This window comes from Rhinatrema bivittatum, chromosome 4 (assembly GCF_901001135.1).
Source record: "Rhinatrema bivittatum chromosome 4, aRhiBiv1.1, whole genome shotgun sequence".
Lineage (NCBI taxonomy): Eukaryota > Metazoa > Chordata > Amphibia > Gymnophiona > Rhinatrematidae > Rhinatrema > Rhinatrema bivittatum.
In genome coordinates, this window is record NC_042618.1 from 292,294,237 (window position 1) to 292,311,830 (window position 17,594).

Genomic DNA, 17,594 nt, shown 5'->3' on the forward strand with positions numbered 1-17,594 from the left:
GGTGTCACCCCCGACGCTGCTGCCTGTAAAGGCTGGGTCCTCAACCCACAGCAGCGGCCTCAACCAGGGGGGGATGGCCCTTCAGGCCTTCCCAACCCCCCTGGGAAGCTTCCACCGACGGGAGCCTTCCTTCTGATCTTCTTTCTTCAGTGCCAATCAGAATCTTTGTCTTCCTGAAAACTTCTTCTTTTCTCTTTTTTTTTTTTTGATTTAAACTTTTTTTACTAACTTCCCTGACTAACTAAACCAGCTAACCCAGGGATCCCAGAGACTGTGGGTGGACCTGCCCCATCTGCTGGAGACAGAGTAAGACTGAGGGGCTGTGGGTGGCACCTTACTATATGTAGGGAGCCCGACAAGTTTTGCTCTGTCTCCATCTGCTGGTGCGGAGTCACAACCCAGGTGTCTGGACTGATCCGGGTACGTACAGGGAACAGGCTTTACCTCTCCCGATTTCAAAAAAACATAAAACTTAACAGCCCTAGAGCTCAGACCTTATACTCTAACCGCACACCCCTTCCACCCACACCCAGCAATCTTAATTGCCAGTCAGAGGGGAATATGCCCACCTGCCGCCATGTTAATAGTTTTTCAGGGGATTTTAAAAACATAGATTATCTGTATTACCTTAACACTGTGAGACCTGGAAACCAGGATGATGAGTTTTAGTGTTTAGGACTAGTATATTTTCCTTCAAACATATATCTGCCTACCTTTTTTGTTATTGTTTTACAGGCATTAGGCCAGATGTAAAAAGTATTTTTCTTCCAACACAAACTGGAAAACCTCTTAGTATAAATGGCCGTTGTGCAGTAATTATGAAACATTTATATATTTTACATGAATAAGAGATTGTGCAATCACATTGAACTCATTTCTCCGTCTCCTCTCCTCTTCCTGATTTTTCCTGGCAGCAGATTCCTGGAATACTCTTTTAATTCTTTCTGTGATACAGTTCAGTGGCAAACTAATATAAGATCTCCTTTCTCTCACAAATTCCCTGTAAACACTGAGTACAAGAGCAGACAACAGTAGGGCGGGAAAATCAGGGAACAGTACAGATGTTGCTGGATGCAAGGGGCTGCTTTTGATTTGCTTTGTGCAAGACAGATCTCCAGTGATGCAGCACAGTATCTACCCTCCCGTCACATAGCTGACAGGTTCATAAGTAAAATGACTACCGATCCCGCCCCAATAGGTCACGTGATTGAGAGGCGCTCTGAGAACAGCGGCTGACGTGATAACATTGGGGCAGAGACTCAGCTGATACTTCTAATGTTATTTATCCACGGCAGCCCACAATGGCCTAACTACTGAAGAGCATAACCTAGAAAAATCTGCATGCAGAGCGTTTCTATTGTTGTGAACACTGGAGAGACCATAGACAGCGATCCTGTGAACGTATAGCTGGTATTTTGGTGGTAGAAGAGCAGATTCTGGGGATTTGCATGAACTACCTGCAGAGTCTGTCTGAGCATGGGGCCGGGAAATCCTGCATAGGAGGAGGTATAGCAGGGAGCACCGAACTAGGCAAAGAATGGGACAGAGAGCCAGGGGAGGATAAGAGCTGTATGCAAATGCCATTCAAGCAAGCAAACCATGATCGCATCTCAGATTACCCTGTTGTGGGCTGATCCTGGAAGTTGAAATGTGGAGCTCATGGCACATTGTGTGTATCTACACCCAGACAATGAGGCTGTGCAAAAGGACATGCTGAAGAAAGTCAGAGGAAAGAGATGGACCAAGAAAAGAGCCTGATTCCTTCCCTACATGTCCCTTCTTCCTCAAGCTGATTTACAATGCAAGAACAAACACATGCCACACAGACACAGATTCTTCCCTAACGGAAGCGCTTCTGAAGTCAGCTGTCAAACTCCCTCGCTGGACCTCTGATCATTCTGCAGGATCAAGAAAAGGAACTGGCCATGGGATACAATGGGAGCTGGAGTTCTCAAAATGGAAGCGATAATAGTTTTAGTCAAGCAGCGACAAGGGCTTTAGATATAAGAAATGCATCCAGGCCCCTTCTAATGTGGAACAATTCAAACTCTAACAGAATCAGCCCCCTGGAAGCCGGGGAATACAGCGAGGAGGTAACCTATAGGCATTTCACTACCATTGTGCAAATTGTCATCTTTATTGGCTCTTTGCTTGGTAAGTACTGTCAGTATTAATACTGCTCTTTCCCTATTATTTTGTATTTGTCTTCCTGTGAGCATCCCTGCTGCAGGATTCTTATGTAGTGTATATGGACTCACTGTTCCTTTCTGTTTCGATGAAGATATGGTTAGAGGTGCCATGGGATTCAGAGAGGGTAATCCAGTCCTGGTTTGCCCAATTGCATTCATGGAGATGTAGGCCTACTTTGCCTAGGGAAATTAGAACTACAACTCCATGCATACAATGGGACAGAGGAGAATCATAGACATGCTGTGATAAGGTGGGATTTGTATTACCTATGGATGTTTCTCTGTATTACAATTCAGCTGGTCAAGAGATTGCACGCAGAAAGCAATAGTAATTAAAGCTTAAATTTTTGGAGGAAAGTATAAACTGATTTAGGGATTATGTAGTTGTTGCAATTAAGTCAGTTCTATTGTTTCTGCAGCAAAAGTTATTTTTTTTTATTGAAAATGCCCATGTATCACTCATTTCTAGAGGATTAAATCAGAATTACTTCTTATTAGTGTTGTAATATATGTTATTGTGACAGGTTCAAGCGATGAGGGGAAGACAATGAGTAGAAAGGGAATTTATTTATTTAAAATACTTTTATATTGCTTTCTTGAGCAAAAGTTCATTCCTACTAAATCAGCTATGGAAGCTGCTGCTTCAGCTCAGTGCCTGTGATAAATCTGCTGTTGCATGTACTAATCCTTTGGTGCCTGGCTGTTGCATAGGCTTCAGCAACGTGTAGGGTTCTTATACGTGTGGGTCCTCACTTTCTGTAGTCCAGACATTATGCATGGTACATAATCTTTATTGCAGTTACTTTAATCATATATGAATTAACTTCTACAAAATGCTTTTACTCTAGAAAGAAAGATATTTGCATGTGGGGCTGTTCTTAGGGGGACAAGAATTGTGTTTTGCAACCTCACAGTAGCCCTACCTTCTGCAATTAGTGGGGGAAGGTTGAAAGAGAGAGAGGCACCACTGGTGCTTTTCTTTCTCTTCTCTCCCTCTCCTCTTGGTGCTTTTCTCAGATTTAGATTCACAAATCTTTCTCGTGTGTTTCCAAAATAATACATAGCTGCTAAAGGCAGGAAAAAAAAAGAAAAAATGAATTAGTGCTAATGGTACAGTATGGACAATTGCCAGGTTCTGCATACTAGTCTGGTCTGGTGCCCCAGCTCTTGGTCAGCTCTCTGCTTCCTGTTCTGTCCAGCTCCTCCCCTCCCAGATAGCAGTCTTCAGAGACCAGCAGCAGAGAATGTGAAACTGGAGCTCTGTAACCCAGTCCTGCCCCTCCTGCTGTTTCTCAAGAGCTGATCCAGAGGGGAAAAAAAAGGTGCCGGTACTAACCATCAAGTATCATCAGAAGAAAGGCCATGCTCCTAGAATATGTCTTTGAAATGTTTGTGTAAGAGGTTTCCCATGCTATAGGCACAACCAGGCCAATGCAGTACCATGAGCTCAGGCGGTTAACCCGCGGATGGACGTGTGTTTTGGACAAACGTTCATAACCCCTTTTCCAATAAGGGGATTAGCGCGTCCAAAATGCACGTGGCTAATAATGCTTATCACATGTAAATGATATGTTGATGAGGCTATTAGCCCCTTATGTAAAAAATACATGTGCACCCAGCGTGCACATTTTTACTCTCAAAAATTAATGCCAGCCCTGGAGCTGGCATTAACTTTTAGGGCTGCTCAAGACTTAAGAGAAAAGCAGAAAATACTGCTCTTCTGTAGTTCCTCCAACTCAATATCATGGCGATATTAAGTTGGAGGAACCGAAAAAAGAAGTAACGTAAAAAAAAAAAAGTCTTGCTGGTGGTCAGGTTAGGGAAATGACACTCAATTAACGTGCGTCCATCTTCCTAACCCGGGCTGTGCACAGGTTAGGAAAATGGACGCATGTAAAATTGAGTATCCGTTTTCCTAACTTGCGCACAGCCACTTCTGCTGGGCGTTCAATACCATGGATATGCTAGCGATGCACGGTTTATCCCTAGCACATCCTTTTTAGTGTGGTGGCTCATTTGTTTATTGCATCAAGCGCCCAGGAGAGGCGATTGTGCGCGTCTTAAAAAAAAAAAAGTGTGTCCACTTTGGACTCATGTTTTTAGCATGTCGGAATTGCATCGTCCTGAATGGGAGGATGAGAGTTAGCTTATATCACTCAATGCACAATTAAACTCTGGAATTTGTTGCCAGAGGATGTGGTAAGTGCAGTTAGTATAGCTGTGTTTAAAAAAGGATTGGATAAGTTCTTGGAGGAGAAGTCCATTACCTGCTATTAATTAAGTTGACTTAGAAAATAGCCACTGCTATTACTAGCAACAGTAACAAGGAATAGACTTAGTTTTGGGGTACTTGCCAGGTTCTTATGGCCTGGATTGTCCACTATTGGAAACAGGATGCTGGGCTTGATGGACCCTTGGTCTGACCCAGTATGGCATGTTCTTATGCCTAATGCTGATCTGAAAATTTTCTGTCCGTTTTACCCCCAATTGTGGTTCAGGAAGTTGTCCAGGAACTTTTACTGATGCCTGTTCCTACAGTACAGTGCTTCTGACTGTCAGGAGCAAAAGCAGCTGGAGAATAGAACCTGCTCCAGAACTGCAGCAGAAGAGCAAGGTTAAAACTCAAAATTACAATGAAAATCTGTATACAAGTAAGGATCTATTCTTTGGGTTGGAGCATAGAAGTAGACTTCATTGATTCAGGACAGTTTAATCTAGTGCTAATTTTACCTTATAGCATGCAGGGATGTGTAGTTCTGATTTCCCTAACGTACTGCCTAAAAAAAGACAGATTACAGGTATGCCATGGAATAAAACCAGGACTAGGTAGCCTATCTTGAAAATATGGAGCTAGATGGCAACTCTGCATAGAAGACAACAGCCAAGCTAATCAGTTAGGCACCCAAAATGTTCAGCCTTGCCTGTTTCACTATTCTCAGCATAGTAATGGTAAAAACAACTGTATTACTTCCTCTTCCTCAAATTCTTGGGAGCTATTTGCCACTGTCAAGAGATTAACATCTCAGCTCCTAACAAACACAATACACCAGGGGGCAATTTAAAACTATCAGGTCTATCCAGTACCGAGCAGTAGGAAGAGCTGCGTTAGTGCCTGTGGCACCCGCGGTTGCCGCACGCACAGTGCAGCTCACCTACCGCTCGATCCTGAACACTAATTTTATGTAAATGTAAACCGCGTCCGTGAAGCCTTAGGCCCGCGCAACCCATTTTACTGGATAGAGCGCCTATACAGTATCCTGGGTGCGCGGGCCTAAGGCTTCACGCCACGCTGGTATCTGTCATTTCAAATGACATTTGAAATGACAGATACCAGGAAGTCAGGACCGCCAGCCCCCCTCCCCCATCCCGAAGCAGGGTGCGAAAAGCAGCCTTGCTCCGGGAGGAGGGGAGAAGAGACCCCAAAAGTGATCTGTCAAGATCCCAAAAGTACAACTTACTTTTTTTTGCAGCCAGACCCGACCAGACCCGGACCCGGAACCGGACCCGACCCGACCGGCCAAGAAGGTATCGTGGCTCCCCTTTTTTTTTTTTGCTTCGCCGCTGTCAGTCTGTTCTCCCTCCTCCCAGAGCAAGGCTGCTTTTCGCGCCCTGCTCCGGGAGGAGGGGAGAAGAGATGACAGCGGTGAAGCAAAAAAAAAAAGGGGAGCAATTTTCCAAAAGCGACAATTTTGGGTTTTTTCCAAAAGCAACTTACTTTTTGGGATCTGTCAAGATCCCAAAAAGTAAGTCGCTTTTGGGCGCCTGCACAACTTACTTTTTTTGCAGCCATCAGCAGGAACACATGGCGATCGTGGCTTCCGTAGCTCCTCCCGACGAAGATGGCCGCCTGCACGGGGGAAAGCGTGCAATTGGCCGCTGAAGACGTGACGTCACGACGTTTGGCGTCACGGGATGTGATGCCACGTCTTGAGCGGCCAATTGCACGCTTTCCCCCGTGCAGGCGGCCATCTTAGTCGGGAGTAGCTACGGGAGCTACGATCTCCATGTGTTCCTGCTGATGGCTGCAAAAAAAAGTAAGTTGTGCAGGCGCCCAAAAGCGACTTACTTTTTGGGATCTTGACAGATCCCAAAAGTAAGTCGCTTTTGGAAAAAACCCAAAATTGTCGCTTTTGGAAAATTGCTCCCCTTTTTTTTTTTTGCTTCAGCGCTGTCATCTCTTCTCCCCTCCTCCCGGAGCAGGGCATGAAAAGCAGCCTTGCTCCGGGAGGAGGGAGAACAGACTGACAGCGGCGAAGCAAAAAAAAAAAGGGGAGCCACGATACCTTCTTGGCCGGTCGGGTCTGGGTCGGGTCGGGTCTGGGTTGGGGGTCCGGGTCGGGTCCGGGCTGGGGGAAAGCTTGCCACCTACCCTGACCCCTGCCTCTACCGCAGGGGTCAGGGTAGGCGGTAAGTTAGCAGGTTAAACGCGCGACAAAACGGCAGGGAAAGGTAGCGATAGTCGGGGCGCGGGTTACGGGATGCTAGGGAATAGCTAATTCGCTCATTTGCATGCAATATGCATGCCGCGTGCGGAAGGGGTTGGCTGGGGATTTTAGGACGCGGTAGGAGTAGGTTAAAGGGGATTCGGGATCGCAGGAAGGGCTAACGCGGCCGGAAAGTGAGTAGAGAGCCGGTTAGGAACGGGGAAACTGCGGACGCACTTTACAGGATAGACCTGTATGTGATGTTTCTGTCTCCTTTTTGGTCAATAAGGTGGCAAAAATCTGAAAATATGACACCAGTTGAGCACGCTGATGCTAGATTAGATATAAGAACATAAGAACATAAAAATTGCCATACTGGGTTAGACCAAAGGCACATCAAGCCCAATATCTTGTTTGCAACAGTGGCGACTCCAGGTCACAAATACCTGGCAAGTACTCAAACATAAAAAAATCTCAAGCTACTGCTGCTTAATAATTAATAGCAGTTTATGGATTTTTCCTCTAGGAACTTATCCAAACCTTTTTTAAACCCAGCTATACTAACCGCTGTAACCACATCCTCTGGCAATGAATTCCAGACCTTAACTATGCGCTGAGTGAAAAAGAATTTATCGATTTGTTTTAAATGAGCTACTTGCTAACTTCATGGATTGCCCCCTAGTCCTATTATCTGAGAGAGTAAATAACCAATTTACAATAATTTGTTCAAGTCCTTTCATGATTTTGTAGACCTCTATCATATCCCACCTCAGTCTGTTTTCTCTCCAGTATCTCAATCTGAGATTCTAGCAGTCATGCAAAAATTGAACCCTATGCCCTGTGCATTAAACCCTTGTCTGACAATTCTATTGAAGTTTGCAAGAAATGAGATTGTAGATTTGACATCCAATATTTTTAATTTTTCCCTTTCTTCTGGTTCTGTACCTTCACTGCTGAAACAAGAAGTTGTGCCTTCCATATTGAAAAAAACCTTCAGCAAATCCACAAGAATTTTTGAACTACCGATCAATTTCATCCATTCATTCACTAGCAAAACTATTGGAAAATGTACTTCCAGTGCACTCTCTGCATGCTTTGATAATTTTGACATTTTGGACCACATCATTTTGGTTTTCACAAACATTACAGCACAGAGAATCTCCTCCTGTCCAGCTGCTGTGGCTTTGATTCTGAGACACAATATTTACTGCATTTGACATTGTAAATTAAAGCCTCATATTATCACACCTGGGACAAGCTGGACTAGGATGATCTTTACTGGATTGGTTTAGGTCTTACTTAAATGACAGATAACAGCAAAAAAAAATTAATTCAGGTTCTTCATGCTGGTGCTCACTAACCACTGGTCTACCTAAGGGGGTCCACCCTTTCGGCGGCTCTGTTCAACGTATATATGATCCCTCTTTGCCAGCTATTGATCTCTTTAGGTGTGTCATATAAACTTTATGTGGATGATATCCATTTTTTTCCCCAGTAAAATGATCTTGACATAAAACACTGCAGTTTACATCGTCTTGCTTGTCCACAGTGAGAATCTGGCTATCCAGTAATAGACTACCCCTAAACATTGTCAAGTCAAAAATCCTTTTACTAAGTAGATGCCCAGCTGCAAGTGTACTATCAGTTTTTTTTATTTGAGGGCCACATTATAAGGATTTCACAAACTGTGCAAAACTTAGGTGTTTTATTAGACTCCAAACTATCCATGCAGTCTCGTGTGAAACTCATGGTGCAATTTCAGTATGCAAAATTACAGATGCTATGTCATCTCTATTCTAAAAACACTTGATTCTGGTCATTCATACATTCTTGCCCTTCTTGATATTTCTTCGGCATTTGACACAGTCAATCATAATATCCTCCTAGCCCTCCTCTCTCAAATCGGCATCACTGGCACTGCATTATACTGGATCCAATCTATCCTGAAAGACAGGACATACAGTGTCAAGTTGGGATCCCAAATATCTAAACCAAGAAATCTGCTACAAGGCGTACCACAAGGCTCTTCGCTATCATCAACCCTGTTTAACATTTACTTAGCTCCTCTCTGTCGACTCCTAGCAAAACTGAATCTCCGTCACTTCTTATATGCTGATGACGTACAGATTCTCATCCCTATTAATGATTCCCTCTCTAATGCTCTGAAAACCTGGGAATCAGCCCTGGATGAAATAAAAAAGCTTCTCACAGAAAACTTCCTAGCTATAAACACTTCCAAAACGGAACTCATCCTCATCACGCCACACAATACCATCTCCTTCAACACATCCCATCTTTCAACTTCAGTTCTTCCCCAACTACAGCAAGTCCGCAGTCTTGGCGTCATAATTGACAATCATTTTACTTTAAAGAAATTCATCTCGGCCACAATAAAAAATGGTTTTTTCAAACTTCACACACTAAAAAGAATTAAACCATTGCTTCATCCACAAGATTTCCGGACGGTATTGCAAGCTACCATACTACCAAAAATTGACTACTGCAACGCATTACTCTTAGGTCTCCCTAAAAACGCAATTCAACCTTTGCAGATGTTACAGAATGCAGCAGCTCGACTAATCACCAATACCCGCCACCATGATCACATTACACTAGCTCTCATGTTCTTGCATTGGCTTCCAGTAGCATCTAGAATTATTTATAAAGTTCTCTCCCTGATTCATAAGTCGGTCTATAACCAAGAGATGCAATGGTTCTCGGAGCAGTTTGTTTTCCATACCTCTAAGAGACCAATAAGAAATATCCATCAAGCTAAATTTGCAGCTGAGCCTATTAAACATATCAAACACGTGACAACAAGAGACCGCGCTTTCTCCATAGCGGGAATCAACCTATGGAACAAGATGCCCACTGACTTGTGTCTGGAACCCTGCCATAAGAAATTCAAAAAAGGCCTCAAAACGTGGTTATTTGAACTAGCTTTCACACAATGATACCCAATTAAACTGAAATGTCACACATTGATACCCAATTCAACTGAAATACCATTCAATTTGCAACCCCCATTTATCCCATGCTCCTTGTCCCTCCTACCCACTGTCCCTCCCTAAATCTTCACCTCCCATTTGCCCGCACCATCCCCGATTATGATATTTTAATTGATTTTATATAATAGAATTATCCATTGATCAATTTAGAATTTGTATTCCCACTCAGCACCGTTATTGTATTATTTGCTCTATGGTTTTAGTGTTGGTTCGTAAATATTTTTAGTTACTTCAATTTCATTATTGTATGTTAAACTCTAATGGATGGTCCACGGTCTGTACAGACTGTTTCTCCGTCAATCCTGTTATTTGTAATTAATTCTAATTCTAGTTAATAATGTCAATTGTAAAGCCTGTTGCTAAGTTATTGTTAAATGTAAACCGCGGTGATGTATATCTTTACGTACTGCGGTATATAAAAATCTCTAAATAAATAAATAAATAAATCTTAAACCATTATTGTTACCATCACATTTTTGTACAGTTTTGCAATCTCTGATACTGTCCTCCCTCGATTATTGTAACTTGGTTTATATTGGTATCCCTAACAAGACTTTTTGAGCACTTTAGCTGGTTCAAAACTCCATAGCACAGCTATTATCTAGATCATCAGTAAGAGACCAGATTATGCTCATTCTCCATTCTTTACACTAGTTGCCCATCTACTGGCATATATGCTATAAAATAGCAGTGATAGCTTTCAGCCTATGATCAAATTCTGGTCTACATTGTATCAATAAAACTCTGCATATTTATGCTCCGACTAGGATACTATGCTCCGCTAGCCAGAACCTTTTGAAGATCTTAGCAGCTCGCGAAGTACATTTGGATGAAACTCGTGAGAGGGCATTTTCGATCGCTGGACCTATCTTATGGAGCTCTTTACCAGCAAACATTCATAGCACTGGGGAAATTAAAACCTTCAAAAAGGCCCTTAAAACTCACTTTTTCAAGGAAGCTTTTGGGTCTGTCACTGATTAGTCCTATAGGTCAGTCTCTCCAACCATAATATGACAGCGTATTTAAGTTTTCAATTAATCTGTCTTGTTTTGTATAGCTTATACTGTGTTGTGCACTTTGTAACTCAACTCGAACTATTTGGAGGGTGCAGGCTAGAAATCTTTTAAATAAGTAAATAAATTATAGTATTCAGAATATCAATTACAAACACAAGCTAAAAAGAACGCAATCCAAATCAGAACATAGCAAAACAATATCAAAGAAGGGGGATAATGTCCTAAAGACTTTCTAGTATATTATGTGCATAACCATAATCTTATTCAGGCAAAGCACTAATGCATCAATCATATACCAGTACGTCGGTTATATCAATCTCTTTTTTCTATGTTTTGTTTTTTTTTGCCATTGCAATGACTCTTTGGGATCATTACCAAAAGGAAAGCTAGGAAAGGCAGTACTATTAAGAAAAGGATTCGGTATAGCCCCTCCCTGTGAGGGTGCTGGGATGACCGTTCCCAATCAACCTAATAAACAAAGGTTGACCGACGTGCCGCTAATGCGCAGTAGAGAGCAGCTCTACCGCGCATGCGAGCACGTCGGTCACAGTGTGCCTCTTAAAAATAAAAATGGCGCTGTAGGAGCGGCGGCCCGAAGACCCGGAACGGCGGCCCGAAGACCCGGAGCGGCGGCGGCACCGGCCCGAAGACCCGGAGCGACAGGAGCGGCGGCCCGAAGACCCGGAGCGGCGGGAGCAACAGCGGCGGCCCGAAGACCCGTGCAGGAGCGGCGGCGGCACCGGCCCGAAGACCCGGAGCGGCGGCGGCATGCGCGCGAGGGAGGGACAGACGGAGACCCGGAGCGGCGGCATGCGCGCGAGGGAGGGACAGACTTCCTTCCGTCCGTCTGTCCCTCCCTCGCGCGCATGCCGCCGCCGCTCCGGGTCTTCGGGCCGCCGCTCCTGCCGCTCTGGGTTTTCGGGCCGGTGCCGCCGCTCCGGGTCTTCGGGCCGCCGCTCCTGCCGCTCCAGGTCTTCGGGCCGCCGCTCCGGGTCTTCGGGGGAGATCGACTGAGGGGAGGGGGGAGGAGGGAGGGAGGGGGGGAGGGAGGAGTGACTGAGGGGAGGAGGGAGGAGTGACTCGGGGGAGGGAGGAGTGACTGACTGGGGGGAGGGGGGAGGGAGGAGTGACTGACTGAGGGGAGGGAGGAGTGACAGGAGGGAGGGAGGAGGGAGGAGTGACTCAGGGGAGGGGGGAGAGAGGAGTGACTGACTGGGGGGGGAGGGAGGAGTGACTGGGGGGAGGGGGAGGGAGGAGTGACTGAGGGGAGTGACTGAGGGGGGGAGTGACTGAGGGGAGGAGGGAGGGGGGGAGAGAGAGGAGTGACTGAGGGGAGAGGGGAGAGAGTGGGGGAGGTGGGAGGGAGAATGAGGGGGAAGGAAATGATCCAAAAAAAATGTTAATGTAGCCCGTTTTAACGGGCTTAACGGCTTGTGGGTATATAAGCAGGTCTCTCCCTTAGAGAGTGGGGCAGTGCAGATTGATTTTGACAGTTAGAGGAAGTACAGAAATGTTTTTCTGTTTTGGATTTTTGGCCTACCTCTAGACTCAGGTACCACCAGCTTGCAGTCTTGGGGAAAGATCAGGAAGCTGCCTTTCCAGTCCACCTTTTGGCTGGCTAGGTCTGTCTTCTGGGTTGTTTTGGGATTTTTACCTTAGTTGTAAGAAGCCTTGTGAGACGCTTGGTTTTTGCTTGTAGAGAGATTACAGAGAAGTCTCTCCCTGGGGGCTAGGATGAGAAAGACCTGCCCCTTTGTACTCTCATCGAGGACAGAGGAATGGTGGTGATCTGCTGCAAGTATTTCTGGTGTTTGAGATAATTTTTGGTAAGAAACTTTTTTGGTTCGACGATCTGGGAAGAAGATTTTTGCTGTGTTCCTGTTTGTTTTTTCTTCCAGCAAGGTATCTGGATGTGACAGAGAAATTCTGGAGAACTGTGAGTAAGACCATTTTTTAAATCATTTGAGGACCTCCACTTGGATTCTTCACCCTGAAGAAGAGGTAATTTGGGACTCTGTGCAAAGACTGTTACACCATTTTCTCACCATTTTCGAGAGGGGTTTTCTGTCCAAATAAGGATATCCCTGACCACTTGGGAACCTTAATTATCCACGGCCGGGAGGGTGTCTCCCTTACTTTGATAACATGATCCTTGCATACATAAAGCCTAAAAGCTGTATATGCCACTTGTGGTGATAAGAACTGATGTGAATGGTGCCATTAATTTATCAGAGGACATGTTCAGTAAAGTTATTTTTGGACACTCCATCAAAGTCATAAGAACATAAGAAATTACCATGCTGGGTCAGACCAAGGGTCCATCAAGCCCAGCATCCTGTTTCCAACAGAGACCAAACCAGGCCACAAGAACCTGGCAATTACCCAAACACTAAGAAGATCCCATGCCACTGATGCAATTAATAGCAGTGGCTATTCCCTAAGTAAATTTGATTAATAGCCGTTAATGGACTTCTCCTCCAAGAACTTATCCAAACCTTTTTTAAACCCAGCTACACTAACTGCACTAACCACATCCTCTGGCAACAAATTCCAGAGCTTTATTGTGCGTTGAGTGAAAAAGAATTTTCTCCGATTAGTCTTAAATGTGCTACTTGCTAACTTCATGGAGTGTCCCCTAGTCCTTCTATTATTCAAAAGTGTAAATAACCGATTCACATCTACTCATTCAAGACCTCTATCATATCCCCCCTCAGCTGTCTCTTCTCCAAGCTGAACAGCCTTAACCTCTTCAGCCTTTCCTCATAGGGGAGCTGTTCCATCCCCTTTATCATTTTGGTTGCCCTTCTCTGTACCTTCTCTATCGCAACTATATCTTTTTTGAGATGCGGCATCTTGTGACCTGTGTTGTTTGTTGGCACTCATATCCACAGGGGAAAGAGAAAGCATACCTTTCCCAGGCTAAAGAAACAGTGTCACTCCTGCTCCCAGGGCTTTGGAGAAGAAATTCCTTTCCCTACCTTGGTCCTGGGATCAAAAGGATTGTGTGAAACAGCCTGGAGTTAAAATTGGCCCTCAAGATATATAAATTTAGGGAGGTCACAAGATGCTTTTGTGTAACCCCTGGATGGGACAGATCCTTTAACTTGCACCTAGGGGAATTTAGAAAAGAGAGATGGACCCTTTTTGCACACACTTCTTTCAGTTTCTCTATGAATAGCAATTACCCTCTGGGGAACAATAATTCCAATGCCCTTTTGCAGTAGTCCCTGTACAAGTCCCTTTCCGTACTTGTAACCAGCACTAATAATAATCACGGTTTTTTATATACAAAAAGCACATTGAGAAGCAATGTGGTTTTCAGCTTCTTTACTGATAGTCGATTTGATGATTTCAGAATATTTACAGCGCTCAATTCATCATTGAAATAACATCAATAAATAATAGGACAACAGAAAGAATAAACTTGTAACCTCTAGCAAAGTCTCCTAATTCTTTTGGAAGCACACTTCTTAACACTTGACCTCTTTCTCTTCCTAGTTACTCAGCTTTCTCAGATTGTTCAATCTTCCTTTCAATTCCCAATTTAATCCCAGACACATGGCGAAGACCATTGCCTATTCAGAAGTATTACCTGTTCATGGAAAGGGGAAGGAAAGGCTCTGCCATATAGATAACTTCAATGTTTGGCTCAAAACATAGCGTAAAGCAAGTGGTTTTGGTTACATTGCTGGTTGGGGCCATGTATGGAGCAGTAAAAGATGATACTGTAAGAATGGTATACATTTGTCCTTAGCTAGAAAGAGGATGCTAAATGAGAAATTTAGAGCATACATTATCAGGCATTTAAACTAGAGGAAAGGGGTGGCAGGAGGTGACCAAAGAAATTGCCATTTCACCCCCAAGCAATACAGGAATTGGGAGGAGAAAACAAAATCAATCAGATCAAAATAGCAGAAAAGATGACTAAGAAGAACAATGCTAGGGAGAAAAGTTGGAAAGCTATGACCACAAATTCTTGCAGTCTGGGCAATAAAATTCCAGATCTGCAGGCTTTAATGGTGGAAACAGAATTGGACATTGTTGCTGTTACAGAGACCTGGTTCACTGAATCTTATGATTAGGATACTGCCATCCTTGGTTATAACTTGATAAGGGAGGAATAGAGAGGACAGAAAAGGGGGAGGAGTAGCTCTTTATATCAAACCAATATCCAAGCAATTGATGTGCAAGGGACATGGGGTAGAGAAGAAGCATTATGGACAGTCCTAAAAAAGAAGATGGTGCTTCCATTTCTACTGGTGTGGTCTACAGGCCTCTGACTCAAACGGAAGAACTAGACAAAGATCTGGTCAAAGCCATCCAAAAGGTGGGAAAGAAGGGAGAAGTGTTGCTTGTTGGAGACTTAAATCTGCCAGATGTAGACTGGAGCATCACTTTTGCGGAATCTACGAGAAGAAGAGAGATAGTGGATGCCCTGTAAGGGGCTTTGCTCAAACAAATGGTAATGGAACTCATGAGGGAAGGAGTTATACTTGACCTAGTGCTCATTGACGGGGATAATGTTGCTAATGTCCGGGTGCCCACCTGAGCACCAGTGATCATCAAACAGTATGGTTTGATATTGCAAATAGGATACAGAGAAGACTCGAGTTTTGAATTTCAAAAATACCGCCTTTGGCAAAATGGGGATGTACCTGGAGGAAAAAACTGGAAGATAGGGAGAAAATGGGTGAGGTGGAATAACAGTGGTCAAATTAAAAGGAGCAATTACAAAAGCAACTAATCTATATGTTTGACAAGTAAACAAAAATAAGAGGAATAAGAAACCAATCTGGTTCTCAAAGGAGGTGGCTGAAAAAAAAGCAAAAAGAACAGCATTCAAGAAGTATAAAGGATCCCAAAAAGAGCAACATAGGGAAGAATATCTGGTGAAACTGAGGGAGATGAAGAAAGAAATAAAGAAAGAAGCAAAAGGTCAGTCAGAAGAAAAGATTGCCAAAGAGGTGGAGAATAGAGTATAGAGAAATTGAAAGGTGACACAGGAGCTATGTGGTCAGCGAGATGAAGAAATGGTAGAAATATTAAACAAGTACTTCAGTTCGGAGTTTACTAAAGAAGAACCTGGAGAAGGACTGTCTCTGGTTAAGACAAAATTCCCTTTACAGAAGGGGGGGAGTAGACAAAACTCCCTTTACGGAAGAGAATGTATGGGGCCAGATGAGATATATCCCAGAATACTGAGGGAGCTCAGAGATGTGCTGGTGGGTCCTCTGAAAGATCTGTTCAATAGATCCCTGGGAACAGGAGTAGTGCCATGAGATTGGAGAAGAGCGATGGCGGTAAGCTTCACAAGAGAAGGAGCAGAGAGAAGGCTGGAAACAACAAGCCGGTTAGCCTCACCTCGGTGGTGGGAAAATTAATGGAGACTCTACTGAAGGAAAGAATAGTAGTAAACCATTTACAATCCAGTGGGCTACTGGACCCGAGACAGCATGGATTCACCAGGGGAAGGTCCTGTCAGACAAATCTGATTTTTTTGATTGGGTGACTAGAGAATTGGATCAAGGAAAAGTGCTTGATGTGAATAACTTGGATTTTAGTAAAGCTTTTGATACGGTCTCGCATAGGAGATTCATGAACAAAATGAAAAGCTTGGGAGTGGGTGCCAAGGTAGCGGTGTGGATTTCAAACTTATTGACTGACAGGAGACAGCATGTAATGGTAAATGGAACCTATTCTGAAGAAAGAACCATGTTGAGTGCCACAGTGATTGGTTTTGGTACCGGTTCTGTTCAATATCTTTGTGAGAAACATTGCGGAAGGGATAGAAAGTAAAGTTTGATGCTAAGATTTGCAACAGAGTGGACATGCCTGAAGAAGTAGAGAGAATGAAAAGTGATTTAAGAAACTTGAAGACTGGTTGAGGATTTGGCAGCTGGGATTCAATGCCATAACATGCAGAGTCTTATATCTGGGGTACGGTAGCCCAAAAGTGCTTTATGTGATGGGTAGTGAAAGTCTAATGTGCATGGATTGGGAGAGGGACCTTGGGGTGATAGTGTCTGGTGATTTGAGGTTGACAAAGCAATGTGACTGCGTTCAGTACTGGAACCCATATCTCAAAAAGAATAGAGGCAAGCTGGAGGCGTTCCAAGGAAGAGCGACCAAAATGGTGTGCGGTCTGTATCAGAAGATTTATGTGGAAGGCTGAATGATCTGCAAATGTACACCCTGGAAAAGAGGAGTTGTAGGGGAGATATGATGCCTTCAGACATTTAAAATGTTTTAATGATGCACGTACTTCAAACCTTTTCCTTTCAAAAGGAAACAGTAGAACTAAAGGTCATTGTTATGGTTTGTGGGTTCGTGGACACTTGGCCCGAGGTATGAGTTGTTACAACCTGTGGGGAGGAGCCCCACAGGCCCACACCATCGGAAGGCGAGGCCAGGCATGGCAGGGAGCTCTGGCTAAGACTCTGGAGAGGTCCAGAGGAGTCAGGAGGAATTCCCCAGTAGACAAGCAGGCTGATGATAATACCTTGACTGAGACCCCCAAAGGGGAAGGCGCCAGGCAGGTCATAGAGTGGAAGGCTTGAGACTGGCGTGCAGGAGGGATAGCGGAAAGACACCCCCGAGGGGCGGAGCTGCGGAGCGAGGGAGGCACAGCTGTAGTGACGCAGGCTAACCCATAGAGCAGGGAAGCCCAAGTCCGGTCTCCGGTGATGACGTAGGTAGAACCCAAGGAGCAGGGAGCACAGACAGTCTCTGTATGATAGAGAAGCACAGCCCTGAGGAGCTGGGAAGTGCTGGTAGTCTAGTAGCTCGTAAGCGAGACCCCAAGGAGCGGCAAGGAGCAGACAGTCACAGTAAAGCACAAGGACACTGTCCCGAGGAGCGGGATGGTGCTGAGAGTCTCTTGAGAAGTAGGAGGACGCAGCCCCGAGGAGCGGGGAAGTGCTGTCAGTCCAGGTGGCAGCCCCGTGGAGTGGGGAGCCT

The 17,594-nt window shown here is 44.5% G+C and overlaps 1 protein-coding gene across 2 annotated transcripts in view; it reads left to right on the plus strand.

The window, feature by feature from the left end:
* The first annotated feature begins 1,260 nt into the window (after positions 1-1,260).
* The window catches only part of GPR176 (G protein-coupled receptor 176), a 69,295-nt gene continuing 52,961 nt past the window's right edge, over positions 1,261-17,594 (plus strand). Inside the window, exon 1 of one of the 2 annotated variants that reach the window (XM_029600190.1) lies at positions 1,261-2,154. In XM_029600190.1, the coding sequence (XP_029456050.1) occupies positions 1,926-2,154 (229 nt within the window). In that variant the 5' untranslated portion in view covers positions 1,261-1,925. The remainder of the gene's footprint in view (positions 2,155-17,594) is intronic. The other variant, XM_029600191.1, reaches the window with a different exon arrangement.